General features: G+C 51.9%; 1 protein-coding gene across 1 annotated transcript in view; it reads left to right on the forward strand.

Annotated features, from left to right (window-relative positions):
• NDUFA10 (NADH:ubiquinone oxidoreductase subunit A10) overlaps positions 1-16,851 on the forward strand; it is a 48,541-nt gene extending 31,690 nt beyond the window's left edge. The window contains exons 9-10 of the mRNA XM_084264943.1: positions 2,514-2,622; positions 16,397-16,851. Of these exons, the coding sequence (XP_084121069.1) occupies positions 2,514-2,622; positions 16,397-16,465 (178 nt within the window). The 3' untranslated portion in view covers positions 16,466-16,851. The remainder of the gene's footprint in view (positions 1-2,513; positions 2,623-16,396) is intronic.
• The last annotated feature ends 7,187 nt before the right edge of the window (positions 16,852-24,038 follow it).

A 24,038-nucleotide genomic window follows, 5' to 3' on the forward strand; every position in this document is an offset into this window, starting at 1 on the left:
CTGCCCAGGGCCCCATCCAGCCTGTCCATGAACACCCCCAGGGACGGGGTACCCACCCCTTCTCTGGGCAGCCTGTTCCAGCCCCTCACAGACCTTTGGTTGGAAAGCTTGTGGCGCTATCAAAGCCGCTTCCTTTAGTAGCTGCCTTATCTCCTGCTTGAAGGGGGGCAGCTCTTTCTGGCTTTGTCTTGCAGTGCCTTTTTTAGACGTTTGAAGAGCTTCTTTTGGACCTTCTCACCTTCTCTTGCAGACCCATTTTTCTTGGAAACCTCTGTTGGTTCTTGGCATTTGTTGCATTTGGTGTTCCCCGAGGGAGTGGTGTTAGCTCACCTTGGGCATGGAGTGCTTGTTCCACCTAACCAAACAGCAGAGACAGAGTCCCTTTGGCAGGAGGAGGTCTGTATGCCATTGTCCTGCCTTTGTGAAGTTCTGGAGAAAATGGGTGAGGGAAGAATGACAGGTGAGGAAAGACACATGGGTGAGACAGCCCACACAGCCCTTTGTGCCTGCTGGGTGAGCACAGGAGTGGAGGAGAGCGGTAACGTGAGAGCAGGATGCAGGAGCTGCTGCCCTCCCAGCTTCATGTGCATGTGGTGGAAGCCAGGAGCATTTTTCCTTTCCCCTCCTCTCACGAATGAGGGAAAAATCATCAGTGCCCCTGTACTGGGCACAGGTGAGGCTGCACCTCGAGTGCTGTGTCCGGTTCTGGGCTCCTCACTTCAAGGAGGGCATCGAGGTGCTGGAGCGAGTCCAGAGAAGGGCAACCAGGCTGGGGAAGGGGCTGGAGGGAAAATCATATGAGGAGCAGCTGAGGGAGGTGGGGATGTTCAGCCTGGAGAAGAGGAGGCTGAGGGGAGACCTTGTCATAGTCTACAACTACCTGAAGGGAGGTTGTAGAGAGGTGGGCGATGGTCTCTTCAGCCAGGGGACAGGAGATGGGACAAGGGGAAATGGGCTCAAGCTGTGCCAGGGCAGGGTCAGCTCAGCTGTGAGGGAAAAGTTCTTCCCTGAAAGAGTTGTCAGGGCCTGGCACAGGCTGCCCAGGGAGGGGCTGAGTCACCTTCTCTGGATGTGTTTTAAAAAAAAGGGTAGATGAGGTGCTCAGGGATCTGGTTTAGCTTAGGATAGGAATGGTTGGACTTGATGATCTTCAAAGGTCTTTTCCAGCCTTGTGATTCTGTAAATACTGGTGTAGAAATGCCATTCTCTGGGAATTCCAGGACTTGGGGAGTTTCAGGTGCTGAGTTAGAATGTGGTCCCCGTTTGGCACAAGCGGGTGTACTTCTTCCCAACCCCCTAGAGGCGGCACTGTTGGTCCATGCCTCATCTGGTTGTGAGTAAGGCAGCTTTCCAGCAGCTTCTCAGACATTTTGAATTTGGGATGTTTGCAAGTGCTGGTGCTGTGCAGCGTGGAGTTTTTTGGGGAATCCAGGTACCTGTTGTTCCAGCTGCTGCAGCAAGTGTTCTCCAGTTACTCTAGCAGGATGCTGGAGTCATCTCCTGCTTCCAAACCCTGGAAGAGCTACTGCCTTTAATCCTTGTGAGGGTTGGTTTGTGAAAACTAATTGAACAGAGGGTATTTAAATGAAGTTGATGTAGCCAGGTAGTGTTTTCAATAAAACCACTTGTCCAAGGGATGAAAAACTTGGGAGAGGGACTGGAGGAGCAGGGAGAAGTTGGAGAAGGAACAAACTGGAGGCAACGAAGATGATCAGAGGGCTGGAGCACCTCCCCTATGGAGAGAGGCTGAGAGAGCTGGGCTTGTTCAGCCTGGAGAAGAGAAGGCTGCAGGGGGACCTCATTGCAGCCTTCCAGTCCCTGAAGGGAGCAGAGAAACAGGAGGGGAATCAGCTTGTTAAAGGGCAGAGACTGGCAGGACAAGGGGGATGGAATGAAGCTGAAGGAAGGAAGGTTTAGATTAGATATTAGAGGAAAGTTCTTTCCAGAGAGAGCGGTGAGGGGCTGGAACATGCTGCCCAGAGAGGGGGTGGGTGCCCCATCCTTGGAGGTGTTCAAGGCCAGGTTGGATGGGGCCCTGGGCAACTTTGTGTAGCTCTAGGCGTGGAGGTTGGTGGCCCTGCCTGTGGCAGGGGGTTGGAGCTCTGTGATCTTTTGGGTCCCTTCCAACCCAGACCAGTCTGTGTTTCTCTGATGCTATGATTCAAGAGGTGAAAAAACCCAGCAAAGCAGCTGTGGGAAGAGGAGGACTGTGTATTCAGAACCAGAAAACAGCACAAACATGTGGAAATAATCCTTAACCACAGAATCACAGGGGTTTGAAGGGACCCCCCAGAACCCATTGGGTCCAACCCCCTGCCAAAGCAGTTCCCTGGCTCATATTGCACAGGTCGGCATCCAGACGGGGCTGGAATATCTCCAGAGAACGAGACTTCACACCCCCTGGGCAGCCTGTCCCAGGGCTCTGTCAAAGTAGTTCTTCAATATTTGCTCCGACTCGAATTGATGTGGAGTTCAGGTGGACTGACAGCTCTTTTTTTTCTCTTTCCCCTCAGCGTGCAGGACAAAGATGGAGTGCTGGAACCTGTAGCCATCCCTCGCTACATCCCAGAGATCACAATTGGAGGCATTGAATATGATAAGATCTATTACGAGTATCGATCGGTAAGTGAGACTGTGAGGGGAGGAGTTGGGCACTGGCCAGGCAGCTGGCCCTGCCAAGGTGTCAGTGTGCTCACGAGCGTCCTGTATGTCAATCTCAGGCTCAGGGATAAAGATTTCGAAGACTAGCTCTGGGATTTTGCCCAGATCCCCACCTTTTTTGAAGCCTAACCTCCCCACAAGAGGAATCATAGAATCACAGACTGGTCTGGTTTGGAAGGGACCCCAAGGATCACAGAGCTCCAACCCCGTGCCACAGGCAGGGCCACCAACCTCCAGGCCTGGAGCTACACAGGGTTGCCCAGGGCCCCATCCAACCTGGCCTTGAACACCCCCAGGGACAGGACATCCACTCCCACTCTGGGCAGCCTGTTCCAGCCCCTCACCACTCTCTGGAATATTGCAAACCTGTGGTGGCTTCTCTAAGGAAGAGCTTATAAAACACTGAGAGGGGTGTGTGTGTGAGTGTTTTCTGGAGTAGGCTGAGGAGCTATGAATGTTGCCTGGCTTCTCAAAGCTGCTGTGGCTTTAAATAGTGTCTTTCTGTATGTGGACACCCATCCAAAGCCTGGTGTGGCCCAGCCCTCCCTTATTCCTCACACAGGCTCCCACACAATTGTTTTAATTAGCTGCTTGCCTTTCTGGGTCTGGAGACGTGGGGCTCCCAATTGACTTAGGGCTTTTCCTAAGGCCCGGGTATTATAAATTTTCATGAGAGGAACTGGGAAACTGGTGACAATTAATACTGATTAGACAAACTGAAGGTACAGGTGAAGGTGGATTGAAATCTCTGCTGTTTTGCTTTTGGTTCTGGCTTTTTTTTCTTGCCCTCCCCAAGTAAGTGCTGAAAACAAAGGGAGCTCTATATAAATTGGTGTAAAACAGGACTTTCATAGTCAAAATGCTTCTATTTTTCTGGCCCTATTGGTGTATGTGAGGCTTCTGGGTTCACCCTCAACTGGCATATAGCCTGTCCAGCCTTTCCAAGGGGGAGAAGCAGTGGAAAGCATCTTGGCACTCCCAGAATCACAGGAGTTGGAAGGGATCCCCAAAGAAGGGGTCTAACCCCCTGCCAAAGCAGCTCCCTAGGACAGGTCACACAGGTCAGTGTCCAGATGGGGCTGGAATATCTCCAGAGAAGGAGACTCCACACCCCCTGGGCAGTCTGTCCCAGGGCTCCCTCACTGGGAAGAAGTTCTTCCCCAGATTGGTGTGGAAGTCCCTGTGCTCCAACTTGAGGCCATGGCCCCTTGTCCTGTCCCCACAGACACTGAGAAGAGGCTGGCCATGTCCCCCTGTGTCCCACCCTTCAGATATTGATAAACATTGATCAGATCCCCTCTCAGGCTGCTTTTCTCCAGGCTGAAACTCATTGTGGTTGCCTGGGTTTGAAAACTCGTAGGTCCATTGAAGAAATTGCTATTGGAGTTTTTCACTTCTTGATAGCATCTTTTGAAGCCTAAAACGTCAAGCTCAGACCAAGGATTTTTGGAGCCACTCACTCTGAGATGTCTATATGTGTGCAGCACAGATTTCAGAAGGCTTTGTGGCATGACTCGCTGCCAGCATGCAACGTCCATCTGTATCCATGGTGTCTTTCTTCCCAAAGACGATAGGGGATTTTTTTCTTTGGCTGAAACGTCACTTTGCAGCAGAGCTGGGAATTACTGAGGCTGCCTGACACACAGCTAGATGTGACCTCAGTGCTGAAAACCAGGGGTAATGCTTCTGAAAGCCTTTTTTTCCCTCTTTAAATGTACAACAGCACATTTCTCTCTCCGTGCTGGCAAGGAACTGAGAATACCCTGGCTCATTTGTGTCCAGTTCTAGGCCCCTCACTCCCAAGAAGGACATCAAGGTCTTGGTGTGTGTCCAGAGAAGGGCAGCCAGGCTGGGGAAGAGGCTGGAGGGCAAATCCTCTGAGGAGCAGCTGAGGGAGTTGGGGATGTTCAGTTTGGAGAAGAGGAGGCTGAAGGGAGACCTTATCACCACCTACACTGACCTGACAGGACGGTGCAGAGAGGTGGGCAATGGTCTCTTCAGCCATGGGACAGGAGATGGGACAAGGGGAAATGGGCTCAAGCTGTGCCAGGGCAGGGTCAGCTCAGCTGTGAGGGAAAAGTTCTTCCCTGAAAGAGTTGTCAGGGCCTGGCACAGGCTGCCCAGGGAGGGGCTGAGTCACCTTCCCTGGATGTGTTTTAAAAAAGGGTAGATGAGGTGCTCAGGGATCTGGTTTAGCTTTGGATGGGAATGGTTGGACTTGATGATCTCAAAGGTCTCTTCCATCCTTGTTATTCTGGGATCAGATAGCTGGCTTCCAGGCAAAATTGTGACTTGCCTTGCAGATGTAACAAAAGGGTGCTTAGGAGTGGGAATACCTGGGAAGGAAGGCTGGGCTCTTGGATTGCTCTGCTCCCTGCCAGGAAAAGCTGAGCACTGTCATTGCAAGGGAAAAAAACCCATTGCCAGAATGTAATCTTCTGCCTGCAGGCGTGTGTTTAGGCCCTGAGTCAGGGAAGTACTGTGGGAAGCGAGAACATCCTTTAGAATAAGGAGGAGTTGGACACTTCATGAAGCATCCTGTTAGCTTCAAGCAACTCTGGCTACTCTTTTTCTCTCTTTGGAACGCGTAGGTGCTTATAGTCCTTGGGGGGTGGAGGGTGGTCTGTAGCCATGGCATGCAATGCCAAAGGTGCTGCATTTTCCTACTCTCTGCAAGCTCCTGGCAAGGGAAGCACAACCACTGCCTGTCCTGCTGCCTCATGTCCTAAGAATGACATTCTTTGTGTTGAAAATTTGAAGATCAAATCTGAAGAGTGGGGGGGGTTTTCCCCTTCCATCTGTGTTTAGCCAACAGAGGTGTGTGTTTCTTTGTAAGGGTTGGGAGGTGATAAAGCATAAGGGGGGAAAAGCAACAGCAGATGAACCCCTAAGCCTACAAATCCTGGCTAGGAGGTGCCTGGGCCTAACGGGAGGCGATGGTGTGCCTGGGCCTAACGGGAGGCGATGGTGTGCCTGGGCCTAACGGGAGGCGATGGTGTGCCTGGGCCTAACGGGAGGCGATGGTGTGCCTGGGCCTAACGGGAGGCAGGAAGCTGAGCCAGGGCAGCTTTAGATTAGATATTGGAAGAAAATTTTTTACTGAAAGAGTTGTCCAGGCCTGGCACAGGCTGCTTAGGGAGGGGCTGAGTCACCCTCCCTGGGTGTGTTTAAAAAAAATGGTAGATGAATCACAGGGCTTGGAAGGGACCCCCAGAGCCCATCAGGTCCAACCCGCTGCCAAAGCAGCTCCCTAGGACAGGTCACACAGGTCGGTGTCCAGACGGGGTTGGAATATCTCCAGAGAAGGAGACTCCACACCCCCCTGGGCAGCCTGTCCCAGGGCTCCCTCACCCTCACTGGGTAAAAGTTCTTCCCCATGTTGGTGTGGAACTCCCTGTGCTCCAACTTGCAGCCATTGCCCCTTGTCCTGTCTCCACAGAGCACTGAAAAGGGGCTGGCCCTTGCATCCCATACTTCAGATACTGATAAATATTAATAAGGTCCCTTTGGTCTTCTTTTCTCCAGGCTGAACAGTCCCAGCTCACTCCGCCTTTCCTCACAGGGGAGATGGTCCAGGCCCTTAATCATCTCCATAGCCTACTCTGGACTCTCTCAAGGAGATCCCTGTCTTTTTTTTATCCCAGGGAGCCCAGAACTGGACACAATACTCCAGGTGGGGCCTGACCAGGGCAGAGCAGAGGGGGAGGATCCCTTCCTGTGACCTGCTGGCCACAATCCTCTTGATGCCCCCCAGGATCCAATTGGCTCTCTCAGCCCCCAGGGCACACTGCTGGCTCATGGCCACTTTGTCACCCACCAGGCTCCCCAGGTCCTCCTCCACCAAGCTCCTCTCCAACAGATCATCTGGTCAAATAACTGATTCAAGCAGTTATTTCTTCCCAGGTAGATGAGGTGCTCAGGGATATGGTTTAGCTTAAGACTGGAATGGTTGGACTTGATCTTAAAGGTCGTTTCCAGCCCTGTGAATCTGTAAGCCTGTGGCTGTGCAGGGGTGGTTATGGCTCCACTGCTGCTTTTGCATTTGAAGATTGGTGAAGATTTCAGGCTCACATGACTTGTAAGGCAAGATTTAATTACAGTGTAATTATGGAACTTTAAACTTTTCCTTGTGGGAAATACTGTGCTTTTCAAGTGAGTGTAATGATGTTTACTGCATAAATACAATGAGTGGCGTAGGGGAATTTTGGGTTTCTCCTCAGCAATTCTCTACAGAGGCATCAATCTTTGCTCATATCACCAGGCAGCCGACTGCTGTGCTGTTCAGAGGTGCATGCATATGGTTGATGCTGCCTAATAATGGTGCTTTCCAGGGATTGGCAAATTCCAGGCAGAAACTGGGGTTTTTTATTCAAAATATTCATTAATCAAACAAGTGAGGAGGAGGAGGAGGAGGAAATGCTCTTCAGAGTCCAAGATTTTAGTACATGTGCCTTTCTGTAAACTAATGAGGTAGCCACACAGAGCTCTGAATCCTAGAAACTCACTTTTTTCATCTACATCCTCGAGATTTCTTCTTTTTTCACATGTGAGGAGGTGGCTTTCTGCCTCCTCCTCTTCCTATGAAAGTCATTTGGCAGGGTTCAGCTGTTCTGGTGAGGTATTCAGAAACTTCTGAAGATGCTTTTTCTGGCCAGGGGAAAGAGGAACCTTTTAGTCAGGTTCTGCAGATCAGATAGAAGCCTGTTCATTCTTAAGTGAAGCAACATTATTTTAGGAACTGTCAGACTAGTAAAGACTTGACTACTCTGCAGGGGTGGGTTTTTTTTTTCCCCCTTAACAACTGCTGTAGCTCTCTGCTTTCTTCCAACCACACACAATCCCTATGGATGATGCTCCAAACTCCATGTGCACCCTGTGAAGCTGGAGCACTTAGGCAGATGTGTTTGCAGAGAAGAGGAAAACAAATGGTTCTGTGGAGTGGAATCGGTGTACTTAAAGAATGTACTTATGTACTTCCCACTCCCAAATGCTGCTAGCATGGCCTACTCAGGCTCTGAGGGGTGGGGAGAAAAGGCTCTGTATGTGCATGCTCTCTTCTGTGTGCAGAACAGTGCAGCTGCCTGGGGTTTGTGTTCAAGCCACCACCTCTGTCTTTACCTCTGAAAGGGAAGTTGGAGTCACGTCTCCCTTTGCTGCAGAGCATAAGGAAATGGTCAGTATTTCATGGGATGCATTGGGTTGGCAGGGACCTTCAGAGACCATCTAGTACCACCCTGCACTGAGCAGGAACACCTTTAGCTAGGGCAGGTTGTCCAGAGACTCATCCAGCCTGACCCTGAATGTCTCCAGGGATAGAGCCTCTCCTGCCTCTCTGGGCAACTGGTGCCAGGGTCTCACCACCCTCAGAGGGAAGAGCTTCTTCCTAATATCCAACCTAAGTCTCCCATTTTCTAGTTTAAAACCATCACCCCTCGTCCCATCACTCCATGCCCTCGGGAACAGTTCTTCCCCAGCTTCCTACAGGCACCTTTCAGGGACTGGAAGGCCCCTGTAAGGTCTGTCCCCAGAGCCTTCTCTTCTCCAGGCTGAACAACCCCAACTCTCTCAGCCTGGCTTCACAGGAGAGGGGCTCCAGCCCTTGGATTGTTTTTGTGGCCTCCTCTGGACACCCTCCAACAGGTCTGTGTCCTTCTTGTATTGATCTTTGTCCTTGATGTGCTGAGGGCTCCAGAGCTGGACACAGCACTGCAGATGAGGTCTCCCCAGAGCAGAGCAGAGGGGCAGAATCCCCTCTCTCAACCTGCTGGCCACACTCCTTGTGACACAGCCCGGGATGTGGTTGGCCTTCTGGGCTGCAGATGCACATTGGTGGCTCACGTCCAGCTTCTCACCCATGAGTCCCCCCCAGGTCCTTTTCCTCAGGGCTCCCTTCCAGCACTTTCATTTATATGAAGTTTGTGTTTAAAAATATACATAAAATGAGTGGGCTTGCTTATCCCAAGAGACTGAAGCCCAGAGCTTGCTGGTGCTCACTCATGCATCAGCATAATGCCTTCACTTAGAGCAAACCCCTACCACACCAAGCCTGCTGTCTGCTTCCAGCAGCCCTAGGAGAAAGCGTGTGTGCTAGCTCACTTAGCCTGGCAATGGTTCATGTAACCCAGCTCCTCTGTGTGGTGCCTTGCCTGAACCCTTGAAGCCCAAGCCTAAGCGATCCTGGAGGATGGAGGGGCTGGTTTAAGAGGAAAGCTTCAAAACTGCACCTTGTGCTTGGATTTGTTGGGAAGTTGTTTCCCCCCAGAGGGGTAAGACTTTTGCAGTGGGAGGAGTATCCGGTCCTACTCAGAGCTTGCTGAGTAGGTGCTGGTGTGTATGTTAAACACTTGTCTGAAGAAGGATCTGTGTACACTCACTCACTCACTCACTCACTCACTCACTCACTCACTCACTCACTCACTCACTCACTCACTCACTCACTCACTCACTCACCAGGTTGGCTTGAGCCCATTTCCCCTTGTCCCATCTCCTGGCCTCTCCTCAGAGGATCTTCCCTCCAGCCCCTTCCCCAGCCTGGTTGCCCTTCTCTGGACTCGCTCCAGTGCCTCGATGCCCTTCTTGGAGTGAGGGGCCCAGAACTGGACCCAACACTTGAGGTGTGGCCTCACCAGTACAGAGTACAGGGGCATTGTATGTTACACATTCCTAGGGTCTCTCAGACTTGTCTCTGTGCTGGTGATGAACATTGATGATAAACTTTGTGAAGCTAGGATTTCAACTGGAAAAAGCAGCTCTTACTAGCAGCAGTGATGGGAGGTGCTCTTATCATGCTTGTTATAAACAACCACTAAATGAAAAGGTTTGGATATTGGTGATTGAGCCCGTGCTTGTGGAGTAGTGACTCTGTTTTTAAGTGCTCTTTGATCAGCGCTGCTCAGAACGTGCTGTTTATAGATCTATTAGCTGTGAAGCAGCACGGGAAGAGAAGGGAAAAATGGTAGTTCTTTTTGCTTCTGAAATGTTGGGAAACAAGACAAGCTCTAAACTGATGGATGGAAACCTTTTCAGATTGTTAAAAGTCTCCAGAGCTCTACCTGTACATGTCTGGTTTGAAATGGTTTGGAGGAGCTGAAGCTGTGTGTTGCTACTCCACAGCCTGGGCCACTTTATAGGGCTTTTCATCATGGTTAAGAGTTCTGACAGATACTTCTCTGGCAGAGTTCTTAATTTAACTGATGAGGTGATCTAGTTTTCATCTTTTTTTCCCAATGCTCTTTCAGAGTTGGTCAGTTTCTTTGGAGCTGGCTCCACCTCTGGGTATAGCTCACTTCGTTAGCTTTGGGCTCTGTGCGGTGGGTCTTACTGCATGCTTCTCCAGGTGATCCTTGCTGCCAGCTCTGAAGTTCTGCACAGTGTAATACAGCAGACCAAGACTTAATTCTCTGTCTCCTCCATTTCCATGGAGTGGAAAAAATATCTGTTGGCTGGTGGTGACATTGCAGGAGCTCACGCTTACCTCCTGCTGCAGGGGTACGTGCGAGCTGTTGGGCTTGTCCAGTTGGATCTCTCTTCCCATTTACATGCTTGGTGCTACTTCAGTTGTAAGCTCTCCAGGACAGAGACTTAATTCCTGTGTGGCAAGGTCTGTGCCTGGAGGGCTGCTGTGATGACCTCTCTTTGTCTGACCTTCTGTGGGAAAGATGGTTCAGCTTTGGTGTGGTGGTCAGCTGCTTCCTCTGCCATTTGGTGCTGGCCAAGCCTGCTGGTGGCTCCAAGAGGTCTCTGGGCCTGATGTCAGTGAAGGACCTAAGAGGGTTTGAAGGGATTTATTTGACCCTGTATTTTACTTGCTAAGGAATGACAGAATTGTTAGGAGTTGGAAGGGACCTCAAGAGATTCAGTCAAACCCCCCTGCCAAAGCAGGATCCCTAGGATAGGTCGGCATCCAGATGGGGCTGGAATATCTCCAGAGAAGGAAATGTGGTGTTAATAATTAAACATGCTTAAGGGGATGCACTGCTGTTACTTTTAACATGGCTGTTAAGACACATCTCTCCTTTGGTCTTACTCAAGTGTGATTTGAAGGTGACCAGCGTTTTGGTGTGTTCCTGTGAGTGTGCTGGCCACTTGAAAGTGATGCAGCCTTGCTGGTTTTCGTTCTGGTTCTGGCTGGGAAGCTGGGTTGGAATGCACAGATATCACAGAAAATGCTTCCAAGTACTTGCTTGGCTTCCCATTGAGACCCTCTGAATTCTGTGCTGGCAGTATCCTTCAGCAAGGAGTCCTTAAAGCTGTTGGCTTTGCTTGACAGCACATGTATCTTGTGCTGGAAGAGGTGCTGGATGTTCAGTCCCTTTTGGTGTCCTCTTTGTATCTCCCTTCCATCATCTGGGACACTGCTTTAGCAGGGGGTTGGACAAGATGATCTCTTGAGGTCCCTTCCAACCCCGGTGATTCTGTGATCTCTCTTCTAAGCTGGACATTTTGCTTCTTCCCACCCCTGCCCTTGTGCTGGCTGAGCAGCTCTGAGCAGAATGGGCTGGGAACTTCAGCTGGGTGCAGGCTGGAGCACCAACATAGCCATCTGTAGTCACCAGAAGCAGCTCTTCCTCTCTCCAGCGCCCCATGCTCACATCTTCCTTGGTGCTCCCACCTTTGCAGTGGTCTGGTGACTTGAGTCACTGAAAACAGATGCAGCTGGAAGGATGGACTTAGCTTCTTGCTGGGTGAGGGGATTTGATTGAGCTTGTGGAAGATCCAGCAAAGCTGCAGGGCTGGCTTGGGCTGTGCAGCAGGGAGATGAGGGAATAGGTACTGTAAGACCACCTCTTGTTGGCATTGAGCTGCTCAGTCCATCCAGCTGTGCCACGTTCACAGAATAACAAGGTTGGAAAAGACCTTTAAGATCATCAAGTCCAACCATTCCCATCCTAAGCTAAACCAGATCCCCAAGTACCTCATCTACCCTTTTTTAAAACACATCCAGGGAAGGTGACTCAGCTCCTCCCTGGGCAGCCTGTGCCAGACCCTGACAGCTCTTTCAGGGAAGAACTTTTCCCTCACAGCTGAGCTGACCCTGCCCTGGCACAGCTTGAGCCCATTTCCCCTTGTCCCATCTCCTGTCCCCTGGCTGAAGAGACCATCACCCACCTCTCTGCACCCTCCTGGCAGGGCAGTGTAGGTGGTGAGAAGGTCTCCCCTCAGCCTCCTCTTCTCCAGGCTGAACACCCCCAGCTCCCTCAGCAGCTCCTCATATGATTTGCCCTCCAGCCCCTTCCCCAGCTTGGTTGCCCTTCTCTGGACATGCTTCAGGACCTCAATGTCCTTCTTGGAGTGAGGGGCCCAGAGCTGGACACGCTGTAATGCTCTTTCTTTGGCTGTGTTTAACCCAGGCTCCTTGTGCTGTTGGGCCTCTGCTTGTTCTGGCAGGAGGTGGGCATGCAAGGGGCTGGAGAGGGGTGGGCAGAAGACCACAGGAACGGGAATGACTCCTGTTCCTGTACTCCTCCAAATGCTCAGGAAGCACTGAAAGCTCACCAGCACCCTGCCCCTGGGATGGGTCCCCTTTCTTCCTGGTCCTGCACCTCCTTTTGCGCTGAAAGGTGAGCTTTGCAGGTCCTGCTCTGGGGAAGCTGTGTGTACCTGGGGCAGACAGCGTGCAGAATGCACACCAGTGTTGTTCCACTTGCTAGGTAATGCAGTGGGATTTGTTTCCTTTGCCTTCCTCTTCCTGTTCCCCTTTTTTTGGGCTGTTTTGAAAGCTGGGCTGTAACATCTCCCAATGCCAAAGCTTTGGCCAAGGCCTGCTGTGAATGCTGGAGTGCAGATGAATACTTAATACACTGTTCCCTTTGATGTATTGCATGCCTTCAACCAGAGGCACGTGGGGGGGTTGTTTTGGACTCTGAATTTGATCTCTGGGACTGATACTGTATCTTTTCAAGAGGGCAGAGTAACCCCAAAACAAAACTGGGAACTCCTGTGTTTTCCCAGAGAGCTCCTGTTGCTTTAATAACTGAGTTATCTGGGGATCTCTTGGAGTATGACAGGGCCTGGAGAGGACCAGAGAGAGCTGTTTTTGTGCTGGAATTAATAGATAGGGGCTGGTCGCAGCACATCTGATGTCCCCCCCCAGCTCACCACTGTAAACTTGAGGGTCAGAGAGAGTGATTGTTTATTGTCATGGACAAGGGGCAGTGGCTGCAAGTTAGAGCATAGGAAGTTCCTCACCTACATGTGGAAGAACTTTTACCCTGTGAGGATGAGGGAGCCCTGGGACAGGCCAGGGAGTGTGGAGTCTCCTTCTCTGGAGATATTCCAGCCCCGTCTGGACGCCGACCTGTGACCTGTCCTGGGGACCCTGCTTTGGCAGGGGGGTTGGACCTGATTGGCTCTGAAGGTCCCTTCCAACCCCTGTGATTCTGTGATTCTTATCTCACATCTCTGCTCCTGCTGAGCATCTCAGAACAGGAGTGCACAGGTTCTCCTGTGCTTGGGCAGGGCAGTGAAGAGAACCTTAACTGGGGAAGGTGTAGAAAAAGCTGGTCAAGGATGGCTTGTGATGACAGGGCGAACTGGGAATGTTACACAGAGGAGCAGAAGTTCTCTGCTAGTCTGTTGTAGGGAAAAAAGTGCTTTATTTTCTGGCTTTCTGGCCCTCCCTTCTTCCCTCAAAGCAGCAGCTTTCACCTTGGATTAAGTAGCTGGTTTTGTAGCATGAGTATAGATTTCATGAAGACTGGGTCTGGCTTCTCTCAGCTGGGGCATCTCTCCCAAACAGGATGTCCTTTGAGTTTTGTGAATGGAGAAGTCATCAGGACAAGTCAGGAGTCCTGTGTGAAACCAGCGTTTGTGTGGAGATGAGCAGATGATTTGTGCTTAATTACCTGTCAAGGCCACAAGCAGATAAATTGTTTTTAAAGGCAGGCTCTTATTGAAGCACCTCTGCTTGCTTCAGGCTCTCACAGAACTCACTGGCTTTTCCCTGGGGGTCTGCTTCTCAGTTGCTTCATCGCACCTTGAAGATGGACACTGTTTTGTCATCCTTTTTTCATTCCTGGAGATAAAGCTTGTCTTCCTGGACCTCACCATCTCTTAAAGGTCTTTTCCAACCTCATCATGATGTGATTCTGATCTGGGGAAAGAGGCTGTTTAAACAGCAGACCTTTAAGATGTCCTTCATATGGTGAGGAGTCCAGAACTGAGCCCAGATCTTTAAAGCTGAAGGATGTGGCCTCTGAATCTTTGAGTCTGTAATACTGCCCGAGGGCTTTTGTGCTGTGGTGGCAGGTGGAGAGGATCAGGGCTGGCTTTGTGCTCCTGAACCCTTGGTGAGGCTTTGCTTGTGGGACATTGGCTGGCTAGAGGGACTACCAGGAGGAGGGTTGTGTGTTTGTCTCCTGTGTCCTTTCTCACATTTGGAGTTGACACATTCTCATCTCTAGGTCTAGGCACCTTGAACTCCAAAATGCCAAGACACTTTTAAGTTGCGTTCTTTCTTTTTTGATAATACAGAACTCCAGACTGGCAGGGGTTGACAGGAACCTCTGGAGACCATGTAGTCTATCCCTGCTAAAGCGGGACCACCTCAAGCATGTCACACAGGATTGTGTCCAGGACCACAGGTTTGGGGTCTCTCCAGAGAAGGAGACTCCCCAGCCTCTTTGGGCAGCCTGGCCCAGGGCTTGGACATGCGCAGAGTGAAGTTGTTCCTCATGTTGGGATGGATCTTCCTGTGTTCCAGCTTGTGCCTGTTGCCCATTGTCTTGTTGCTGGGTACCACTAAGGAGAGTCTGGCCCCATCCTCTTGACACCTGCCCCATAGCTATTGATAAGTACTAATTAGATCCCCTCTGAGTCTTCCAAACAGCCCCAGCTCTCTCAGCTGTCCTTCACATCAGAGATGCTCCAGGCCCCCCACCATCCTTGTACCTTCTGCTAGACTTTCTCCAGTTGTTCCTGTCCTGAACTGGGGAGCCCAACACTGGACACAGGACTCCAGCTGTGGCCTCTGCAGGGCAGAGCAGAGGTGGAGGAGAACATCCCTTGAGCTGCTGGCCATGTGCTTTTCAGTGCCCCCAGGATTCGGCTGCTGCAGTTCACCTCCATCTGCTCTTGTCTCTGTGATAATCTGAATTCCCTCCCTGGTGAGGGTGCAGATGCTCCAGCTTTCCTTGTACTCCTGATATCTCCCCTCCCAGCACTCCAGCCCATCCAACCTTTCCATCTGCAATGCATCCTTGGTTCGCTAGGCTTGAGCCGCTTGCTCCTTGCGTCATATGCCGGTGACCTGTGCAACCAACCCAAACTCTTGAGATGCTGTCAGAAGGAAAGGCTTCCTGCTGTGGTCCCCAGCCCTCTGCTTTCTCATGCACAGTGGTGCATAACAAACTGTATGGAGCAGTGACTTCATGTGGCAGCACCGCAGTTCCTTCAGCCCTGGTTTGGGAACCATGGGTGTAGAACACTCAGGCTGACCTGCATGTCCAAGCTGCCTGGGCAGAGCTGCTCCCAGCAGTGTGAAGTGTGCAGTAGAGCTGTGACCTGAAAGGTCTGTGAGGTTCAGAGGTAAGAGGTGAAGGCTGGTGCTTGCATCCCGGGGTAACAGTGAGAACTGGGTAGGAGGTTTGGGAAACTGTTTTTTCCAGCCAGTAGCAGTTCCTGGGTTTGTTTGTCAAGGGGGTTTCTGCTTTAATCAAGCTCTTGGAGGCCAAGTGTGCAATTTCATTTGAATGGTTTAGTTTCCTGTAGTAATTAACTCAGCATTTCACACATGAAGTATTTCATGTGTTTGATAACATGTGCCTACTTTGGCATGACATCCTACTGACTGGTGCAGTTCCTCTACCACGTGCTACTGTCTGAGGAGTCAGGTCTTACTCAAACCGGGAGCAGGGGTGCACAAGGGAGAAGAGGTGGAGGAATCCAGGTGGAATAGGTGGTTGTGCTGCTGAGATTGATTGGCCTCCGTTTTATATATACGGAATCACAGGGGTTGGAAGGGACCTCGAGAGATCATTGGGTCCAGCCCCCTGCCAAAGCAGCTCCCCAGTTCATATTGCACAGGTCGGTGTCCAGATGGGGCTGGAATATCTCCAGAGATGGAGACTCCACACCCCCTGGGCAGCCTGTCCCAGGGCTCCCTCACCCTCACCGGGAACAAGTTCTTCCCCATGTTGGTGTGGAACTTCCTGTGCTCTAACTTGCAGTCATTGCCCCTTGTCCTGTCTCCACAGAGCACTGAAAAGGGGCTGGCCATTCCCCCTGCATCCCATACTTAAGATAGATAAACATTAATAAGGTCCCCCCTTAGTCGTCTTCTCTCCAGGCTGAACAGCCCCAGGTCACTCAGCCTTTCCTCACAGGGGAGATGCTCCAGGCCCTTCATCTCCATGGCCTCCTCTGGACTCTCTCCACGAGATCCCTGTATTTTTTTTATACCAGAGAGCCCAGAACTGGACTCAATACTCCAGGTGGGGCCTGACCAGGGCAGAATAGAGGGGGAGGATCACCTCCTGTGACCTGCTGGCCACACTCCTCTTGATGCCCCTCAGGATCCCATTTGCTTTCTTAGCTACCAGGGCACACTGCATAGTGCTCTGCAGGTCCCCCTTTCAGCTGCTGGGGTTTTTAAGGGTCTGGTTTGTCCTCTTTTAAGTTCTAGTTTTCAAACGATGTTTCGTGTTGCTCTTCCACGAGATGCTTCCCAAAGCACCTAAACAATGTCACTAAGTAATGAGCTGAGACTGATCCTGACTGCAGTTTCTGCTTTCTCTAGCTTCCTGGTCGCAATTTCAAGAAAGGTTACAACGCTGATGTTGGCGACAAGTGGATTTGGCTGAAGTGAGACCTGCCTTCCCTTGGGAGCCCTGACCGCGACGGACACACAGCGCGAGTGAAGAACTGGCCGAGTTCAGCCTGCCTGCCTCCCCACCCATTCCTTAGCCTGGAAAAAACATCGACTCCGTCACCTTCCAGCTATGGCATAAGAGAGGAGAGTTCTAGAAGGGAAATCACTTTGGTTGGGTTTGTTCTTCCCTGAGGAATTCAGGGTGCTTTGGCTTTGGATGGTCAGTGTGTGGTGGGAACGTGAGCTGGTGTTATGGGGGCAGAGCTAAGATCAGCGCTGAACTCTTGTCTTCGTCATGCCTGTGGCCTCTCATTATACAGGATTCTTGTTTTGCTGAATCAAAAGAAATTAAATCTCTATTCTTGTGGCTCTCCCAAAGTTAATTTCTTGCTCTTGTCGTGTGTGGGGTTTTATTGGCTTCATTAGAGTGCACATGCTAAAAAAAGATGTGTTTGTGTCTTGTTCCGGAAGCCTCTTGCTGGCCATCAGCATCAAAACAAGCGAGCATAAAGCCCCAGTTCAGTGGGAGAAGGTAAGAAGTGTTGGTCTCCCTTCAAACAGCAGACTCGCCGTGCTTGGGACTGTAAAGAGATACTGTGAGTAATTGCCAGCACTTGTAATTGGAACTTCTTACTTCCAATAGGTGCCACAGACCATGGTGTGAGTCCCTGGAAGTCCAAGGTGGAGTTCTTCTTAAAGAATTACAGAACCCTAGGGGTTGGAAGGGACCCCCAGAGCCCATTGGGTCCAACCCCCTGCCAAAGCAGCTCCCTGGCTCATATTGCACAGGTCAGCATCCAGGTGGGGCTGGAATATCTCCAGAGATGGAGACTCCACACCCCCTGGGCAGCCTGTCCCAGGGCTCCCTCACCCTCACTGGGAAGTAGTTCTTCCCCATGTTGGTGTGGAACTCCCTGTGCTCCAACTTGAGGCCATTGCCCCTTGTCCTGTCTCCACAGAGCACTGAAAAGGGGCTGGCCGTTTCCCACTGCATCCCATCCTTAAGATAGATAAACATTAATAAAGTCTCCCCTTAGTCATCTTCTCTCCAGGCTGAACAGCCCCAGCTCACTCAGCCTTTCCTCATAGGGAGATGCTCCAGTCCCTCCAGCATCTCTGTAGCCTCCTCTGGACTGTCTCCAGGAGATCCCTGTCTTTTTTATCCCAGGGAGCCCAGAACTGGACACAACACTCCAGGTGTGGCCTGACCAGGGCAGAGCAGAGGAGGAGGATCCCCTCCTGTGACCTGCTGGCCACACTCCTCTTGATGCCCCCCAGGATCCCATTGGCTCTCTTGGCCCTCAGGGCACACTGCTGGCTCGGAGTGTGTTAGTCAGCCAGAGGAGGCTCCTTGGTGCTGGTGCAGGTGATGTGTCTGTGTTTGTTTAGCCTGCGGTAATGGTAACGCTGTGTTTCCAGCACGGGGCTGCCTGCTGTGGTCACCGGGTGAAAGTGCTGATAGGTGTTCCAGCATTCAGGGCTGTGCCTTTGGATTGAGCAGCCCGCTCTTGCCCCTTCCCCTGTTGAAACCAGTATGAAAGGACTCCTTTAGCTGTGGGGGACTGGGTTGATAACTGGCCTAAATGAGGAGTGGGATAGAAACATGGCTTTTCTCACTGATACCTTAGCTCTTTGTGTCCATGTTTTACGGCTTTAGGGTTGCATCTCTGCTCACAAAAGGATGGACTCTGGTGCCACTGTGCCACCCTGTGCTAATGCAGCTGGCAGCTTCACAATGACGAGTGAGTGTTGGGGAGCGGAAGTGCAGCAGGACTGCTGTAGTCCAGGCTATGAAGCCATGCTTTGTGTCCTTTTGAACCAGTGCAGGACCTTATTGCTCTCTACAGCTACCTGCAAGGTGGTTACAGAGATGTCAGGGTTGGTCTACTCTCAGGTGACAAGTGATAGGATGAGGGGGAATGGCTTGAAACTGCACCAGGGGAGATTTAGGTCAGATATCAGGAAGAACTTCAGTACTGAAAGGGTTGTCAGGCATTGGCTCAGGCTGCCCAGGGAGCTGGTGGGATCACTGTCCCTGGAGAGGTTTAAAATGCGTGTATATGAAGTCCTTAAGGACATGATCTAGAGGTGGGCTGGGCAGGGTCAGGCTGTGGTTGGACTTAATATAAGGGTCTCTTCCAACCCAGGCAATTCCATGATTCTGAGATCTTTGTGTGTTTCCACCTTCCAGAGGCTGGTTATTGGGACACAGGACCTAGGTGTGCTGCAGCTCAGCAGTGTGCTTCCTGATCCCAAGTCTCCAGGAAGGTGAATCTTCATGCTTTTGTACCTGAGGTCTTGTTGTCTTCTCCCATGCAGTGAGATCTGAGCAGATAGCCTTATTTATGCGGAGTGCCACCTTACAGCCCTCAGTAATGCATGCAGAGAGGGGAGAAACACCTGCTGTGGCTCTAGGTTCCCTGTGGAGGAGCTCAGATCCGCTTTTAGCGGCGTTCTCCATCCCAGGAGCTGTACCGCCCTCCGCACTGCGCACTCACCCTGATGTCAGACCTCCTGCGAAGGCACTTTGTGTGTCGCTTTGCAGCAGGGTGTGGAGCATCTCCTGGAGCCCCTGCTGCCTGTTCCACGCTGGGAGCAGAGCTGAGCTTTGGGTGGGAACACCTCGAACTCCAGTCAGGAGAATCATGGAATCACAGAATCACAGGGATTGGAAGGGACCTCGAGAGATCATCAGGTCCAACCCCCCTGCCAAAGCAGGGTCCCATGGCAAGCAGCATGGTGTGATGAAGCATGTGTTGGGCACCCTTCTCTCTCCTAGTTCTAACTCTGCTTTAAAGCTGTGGGTAAGTGAAATCTGGGAAGGGAATAAATTGCTTTTCTGCTGCCGTAGGAAGGAGTGTTAGTTGTGTGTTTCTCCTTCCCACTCCCAACACCTCAAAAAACGTCTCTTCCACCCAGCTGTAAAGAATCTTGGCTTTTGAAGACTGTGCTGTGCCAGTTGGATGGATCTAGCTCCAGTTCTTTATTAGACTGGAAAACATAAACCGGTTCAAGTCCTCTCTGTGCTTCTACGTAGGTGTGGGTGAGATCTGTAGCCTGCCCTGTCACCCCCACCCCGTTCCCACTGCCCATGTTAATGCCTGGGGGAGTTTTCCCTCTTGCCTGTTGTGCCCCATGCTTGACTCTGTCTGTATTAGGTGGTGGTTTCCCATTGTCCATGTTTTCTGGGCAGAACACCTGGCTTTCCCAGTGTCTGCCATTGGTCAGGCCCGTGGTCCAGCCGCTAACTCCTCCTTGGGTTTGCTGGGGGGTGAAAAGCAAGGAGGAGGGAGGGGGTCCAGCCACCAAAGCGAAGGCTTGGCATGCTGCAGCCTCCCATAAGGTTGTGAAGGAACCTGGGGCTTCACACCAACACTCTTCCTGCTCTAAAAACTCGGTTTGTTTGCCTCTCAGATTGGTCTCTTGCCTGTACCGCTCTGGCCCTTGCTGTGGTTGACTGGTGAGGGCGTGTGCTTTCCCACTGTGTCCCTGAGCAGTTTCCTCCTCAGCTGAGAGACAGTTGAAACCATCTGGTATGTGACAAGGTCAGCTTCTCTGCTGAACATACCTCTGTGGGTCTGTACCCCTTGTGCTTTGCTCTTCACCTTGAGGGATGAAGATGATTTCGCTAGCAGGTCCAGGGAGGTTCTCCTCTCCCTCTGCTCTGCCCTGGTGTGGCCTCTTCTGGAATATTGTGTGCAGTGCTGGGCTCTCCGGGTCAGGAAGGACAGGGAGCTACTGGAGAGGGGACAAAAATGGGCGATGTAAATGGTGAGGGGACTAGAACATCTCTCTGATGCAGAGAGGCTGAGGGACTCAGGGCTTTTTAACCTGGAGAACACTGAGGGGGGAATGTTATCAATGCTGATAAACCCTTGAGGGGTGGGCTCAGGAGGACAGGTCAGTCTGTGCTCAGTGGTGCCCAGGTACAGGACAAGGGGCCATGGGCATAAACTGGAGCAGAGGAAGTCCCACCTAACCCTGAGGAGGAACTTCTTTGCTGGGAGGGTGGCAGAGCCCTGGGCCAGGCTGCCCAGAGAGGTTGGGGAGTCTCCGTTTCTGGGGACATTCAGACCCTGTGAGCCCGGGCACTGTCCTGTGCAGCCTGCTCGAGGGGACCCTGCTCTGGCAGGGGTGAGACTGGGTCAACCCTTATTAGTCTGTGAGTCTCTGATTTGCTCCCCTCCTGCCCCTACCCACCTCATGCTCTTCAGCAGCGACATTTAGCCCAGGGCTACAATTAAAAGATCCCATGAGTTTCATCTTTCCCCTTCCTCCAAGGTGTGACTCTTGTCTTTGACTAGTGGTGAGGTTTGGATGTCAACCATGTGCTTCTGTGAGAGGAAAGAGCTGCTGCAGTGACAGGGAGGATGTGCAAAGCTTGTGATGAAGCCCTCTCTGGAAGAGCTTGCTGAGCAAGTGTAATTTAGATGTATGATGGATTCCAGCTGGCTTTGGATGCTGTTTACAAAAGACTGGGCAAAATGAATCATTTGTGCTAAAAGTTAATGGGAGCAAGGAGAGCAGAGGGGAGGTGGGGCAGCACGCCGTAGTCCCACAGGCCGCTCTCAGGAACCCTGCCTGCTCAGGCGTAGTCTCAGGTGTAGTGTAAGATGAGCATTTATAGAGAACCTCAAAAGCCATCTGTGTTAAAGGAGACCTTGGAGGAAAGGGGGGATCTGATGGTCAGTGGGAAGAATTGACTGTTTTATATGTTCTGTCCTCTTGACTTGCATGTGATCTTGGGCCAGCTTCTGGCAGAGGCATGGCCCTGGGAGCTCCCACCCACCTGTGCTGGTCAAAACTGAGCCCACCTGACAGCAGTGCTTGCTGTGACCCTGCTTAGCTCCTGCATCAAGTAAGTGTCTTAAAACACTGGTTGGAGGATGGGATGGGCTCTCAGGATTCTGTTCTCTGATGCCTTCCTGGTGGCAGAAGGGAGGCAGGGACCTGGCAGAAAGGTGCAGTGTTGCAGTCCCAGCTCGTCTTTGCTTCACTGGTGAGAAGGTGCTGAGTCTCAGTCTCACTGTGCTGGTGAGTGAAGCTTTGGGTGCCCAAGAGACTGTTCTGTTCCAATTTTGGTGTCATGGGTTGGGGCGTGACAGCTGGCTGAGCATGAGCCAGCAGTGTACCTAGGTGGCCAAGAAGGCAAACAGCATCCTGGCTTGTGTCAGGAATGGTGTGACCAGCAGGAGTAGGGAAGGGATTGTTCTGTTGTACTCAGCACTGGTGAGGCTGCACCTCGAGTGCCGGGTCCAGTTCTGGGCTTCTCACCATAAGAAAGACATTGAGGTCCTGGAGCGAGTCCAGAGAAGGGCAACCAGGCTGGGGAAGGGGCTGGAGGGCAAATCCTCTGAGGAGCGGCTGAGGGAGCTGGGGGTGTTCAGCCTGGAGAAGAGGAGGCTGAGGGGAGACCTTATTGCTCTCTACAACTACCTGCCAGGAGGGTGCAGAGAGGTGGGGTCAGTCTCTTCTCTCAGGTAACAAGTGATAGGACAAGAGGGAATGGTTTTAGATTGTGCCAGGGGAGATTTAGGTCAGAGATCAGGGAGAATTTCAGTACTGAAAGGTAAGTCAAGCCCTGGCACAGGCTGCCCAGGGATGTGATGGGGTCACCATCCCCAGGGGGATTTAAAAGGAGTGTAGATGAAGTCCTTAATGACGAGATCTAGAGGTGGGTTGGGCAGGGTTAGGCTATGGTTGGACTTGATGATCCTAAGGGTGTCTTCCAGCCCAGGTGGGTCTGATTCTGTGCTGGAGAGCTTTCCTGAGGAAGGGAAACTCTTTCCCCTTGCAATCACTGAGTGAGAAGCACTGGAATGACTCTGACCCTTTGAACCCTGATAAGAGAACAACGTTCTTCACATAGCCACTGCTCAGAGAGTGTCATTATGTGAGCATGGGGGGCGGCAGGATGGCACAAACCATCTGGGTTCTGCTCCAGTTCCCAGCTCTGAGTCTCTGTTCACTATGTACATGTCCACAGTGAGATCAAAAGGAGCCTCTTGAGGTGTGTGGTTCCTCTGCAGGGACTGGAGCCTGACCTAGCTGCTTCTACCTGATGGGATCACTCTGATTTGATTCCTGCTGGTGTTCTCCACCCCTCCCAGACAAAAACCCCAGGTACAAGCGATACCTAGGTCTTGCCTGCCTGAAGAAACCTTACCTCAGTTGGCTTAGTGGGTACTGAGCACCTTGAGAAACCACTGAGCTCTGCGGCCGGCAGCGCCGCTCCCTCCAGAAGAGGCAGACACCACACTGCCTTCCTCCACCTCCCGTGGATGAGCAGCTTGTGGATGAGCAGCTCCTGGTGTGTGGCCTGGAGATGGGAGGGGGGATAGCCAGGGGGGATAGCGGCTGTCCTGGCAGGAGAGCATCCCCGGCCCTCGGCTGTGCCTCTGCACGTGGGCGTCAGGTGGCACAACAGGAGGGTGCAGCTGAGGAAGGGTGGCTGGTGGATCTGCCTGTGTGTGGGGCTCCAGGTGTGCCAGGTGGGAGCGTGCTTCTCCCGCCATGGCAGAGCTAGGGGTTTGGGTTCTCTGGGCTCCTCATCTCTGTGTCCTTTCACAGTGCTTGTGGGGCTCAGGCAGAGAGTGGGGAACCAGGTTTTTTTTGGGGGGGACTGTCTTGTGCCACGTTGTGGTGCCTGAATAGTACAGCGATGGTGCTCTGTGTCCCACAGAATGGGATGTAAGTGTGAGTTACCAAGATGCTGCTGAACGGGTTGGCTCTCTTCTGGTTCTTCTCCTTGCTTACAAGGCAGGTGGTCCAAACAAGCTTCCACTTAAACAGGAAGGGATTCAACTTTTTCAAAGGGTAGATAATGGCAGGACACGGGGGATGGATTAAAGCTGAAGGAGGGAAGGTTTAAATTGAATATTAGGGGGAAGTTCTTTACGGAGAGAGTGGTGAGGGGCTGGAACAGGCTGCCCAGAGACGGGGTGGATGCCCCATCCCTGGGGGTGTTCAAGGCCAGGTTGGATGTGGCCCTGGGCAAGCTTGTGTAGCTCCAGGCGTGGAGGTTGGTGGCCCTGCCTGTGGCAGGGGGTTTGGAGCTCTGTGAATCTTGGGGTCCCTTCCAACCCAGACCAGTCTGTGGTTCCACACGATAGAAGGATCCACTTTCTTTTTGGGAACCAAGGTCTTGCCCATAAAGCTCACAGTGGAGTTTGTGGTGTGCAGGGAGTTGATGTGTGCAAAGCTTGAACTGAGCGGTGCTGAGAGAAAAAGGTCCTGGCGGCTCCCGGGCTGTGTCTACTTGAGGGTGCCTGCTGTCCCCTCTGGGTGTTTTGTGAGATGAGGCTGTTTTTTTGTCATCTTCTAAGAGGGGAGGGTGTTCAGGAGCTGGTGGGAGCCACTGCTGAGCAGTCACTCAGGTCTGAAGGAGTGAGAAGGGAGGAACTTGACATAGTTCTTTGCTGCTTTCATATTTAGATGTGGGTAAAACTCAAGGTCCTGTTGCCCTCAGTGGCCAAGGCAGGAATGTGGAGTCTGTCTGTCCCGGCTTTGCCTTCCTAGAAGCCTTGGCTGCTGCATGAGCTGTTTCCCACTCTCCGTACAGAGTCCTGTT

This window comes from Gallinula chloropus (assembly GCF_964237585.1).
Source record: "Gallinula chloropus genome assembly, chromosome: 5".
Taxonomy (NCBI): Eukaryota; Metazoa; Chordata; class Aves; order Gruiformes; family Rallidae; genus Gallinula; species Gallinula chloropus.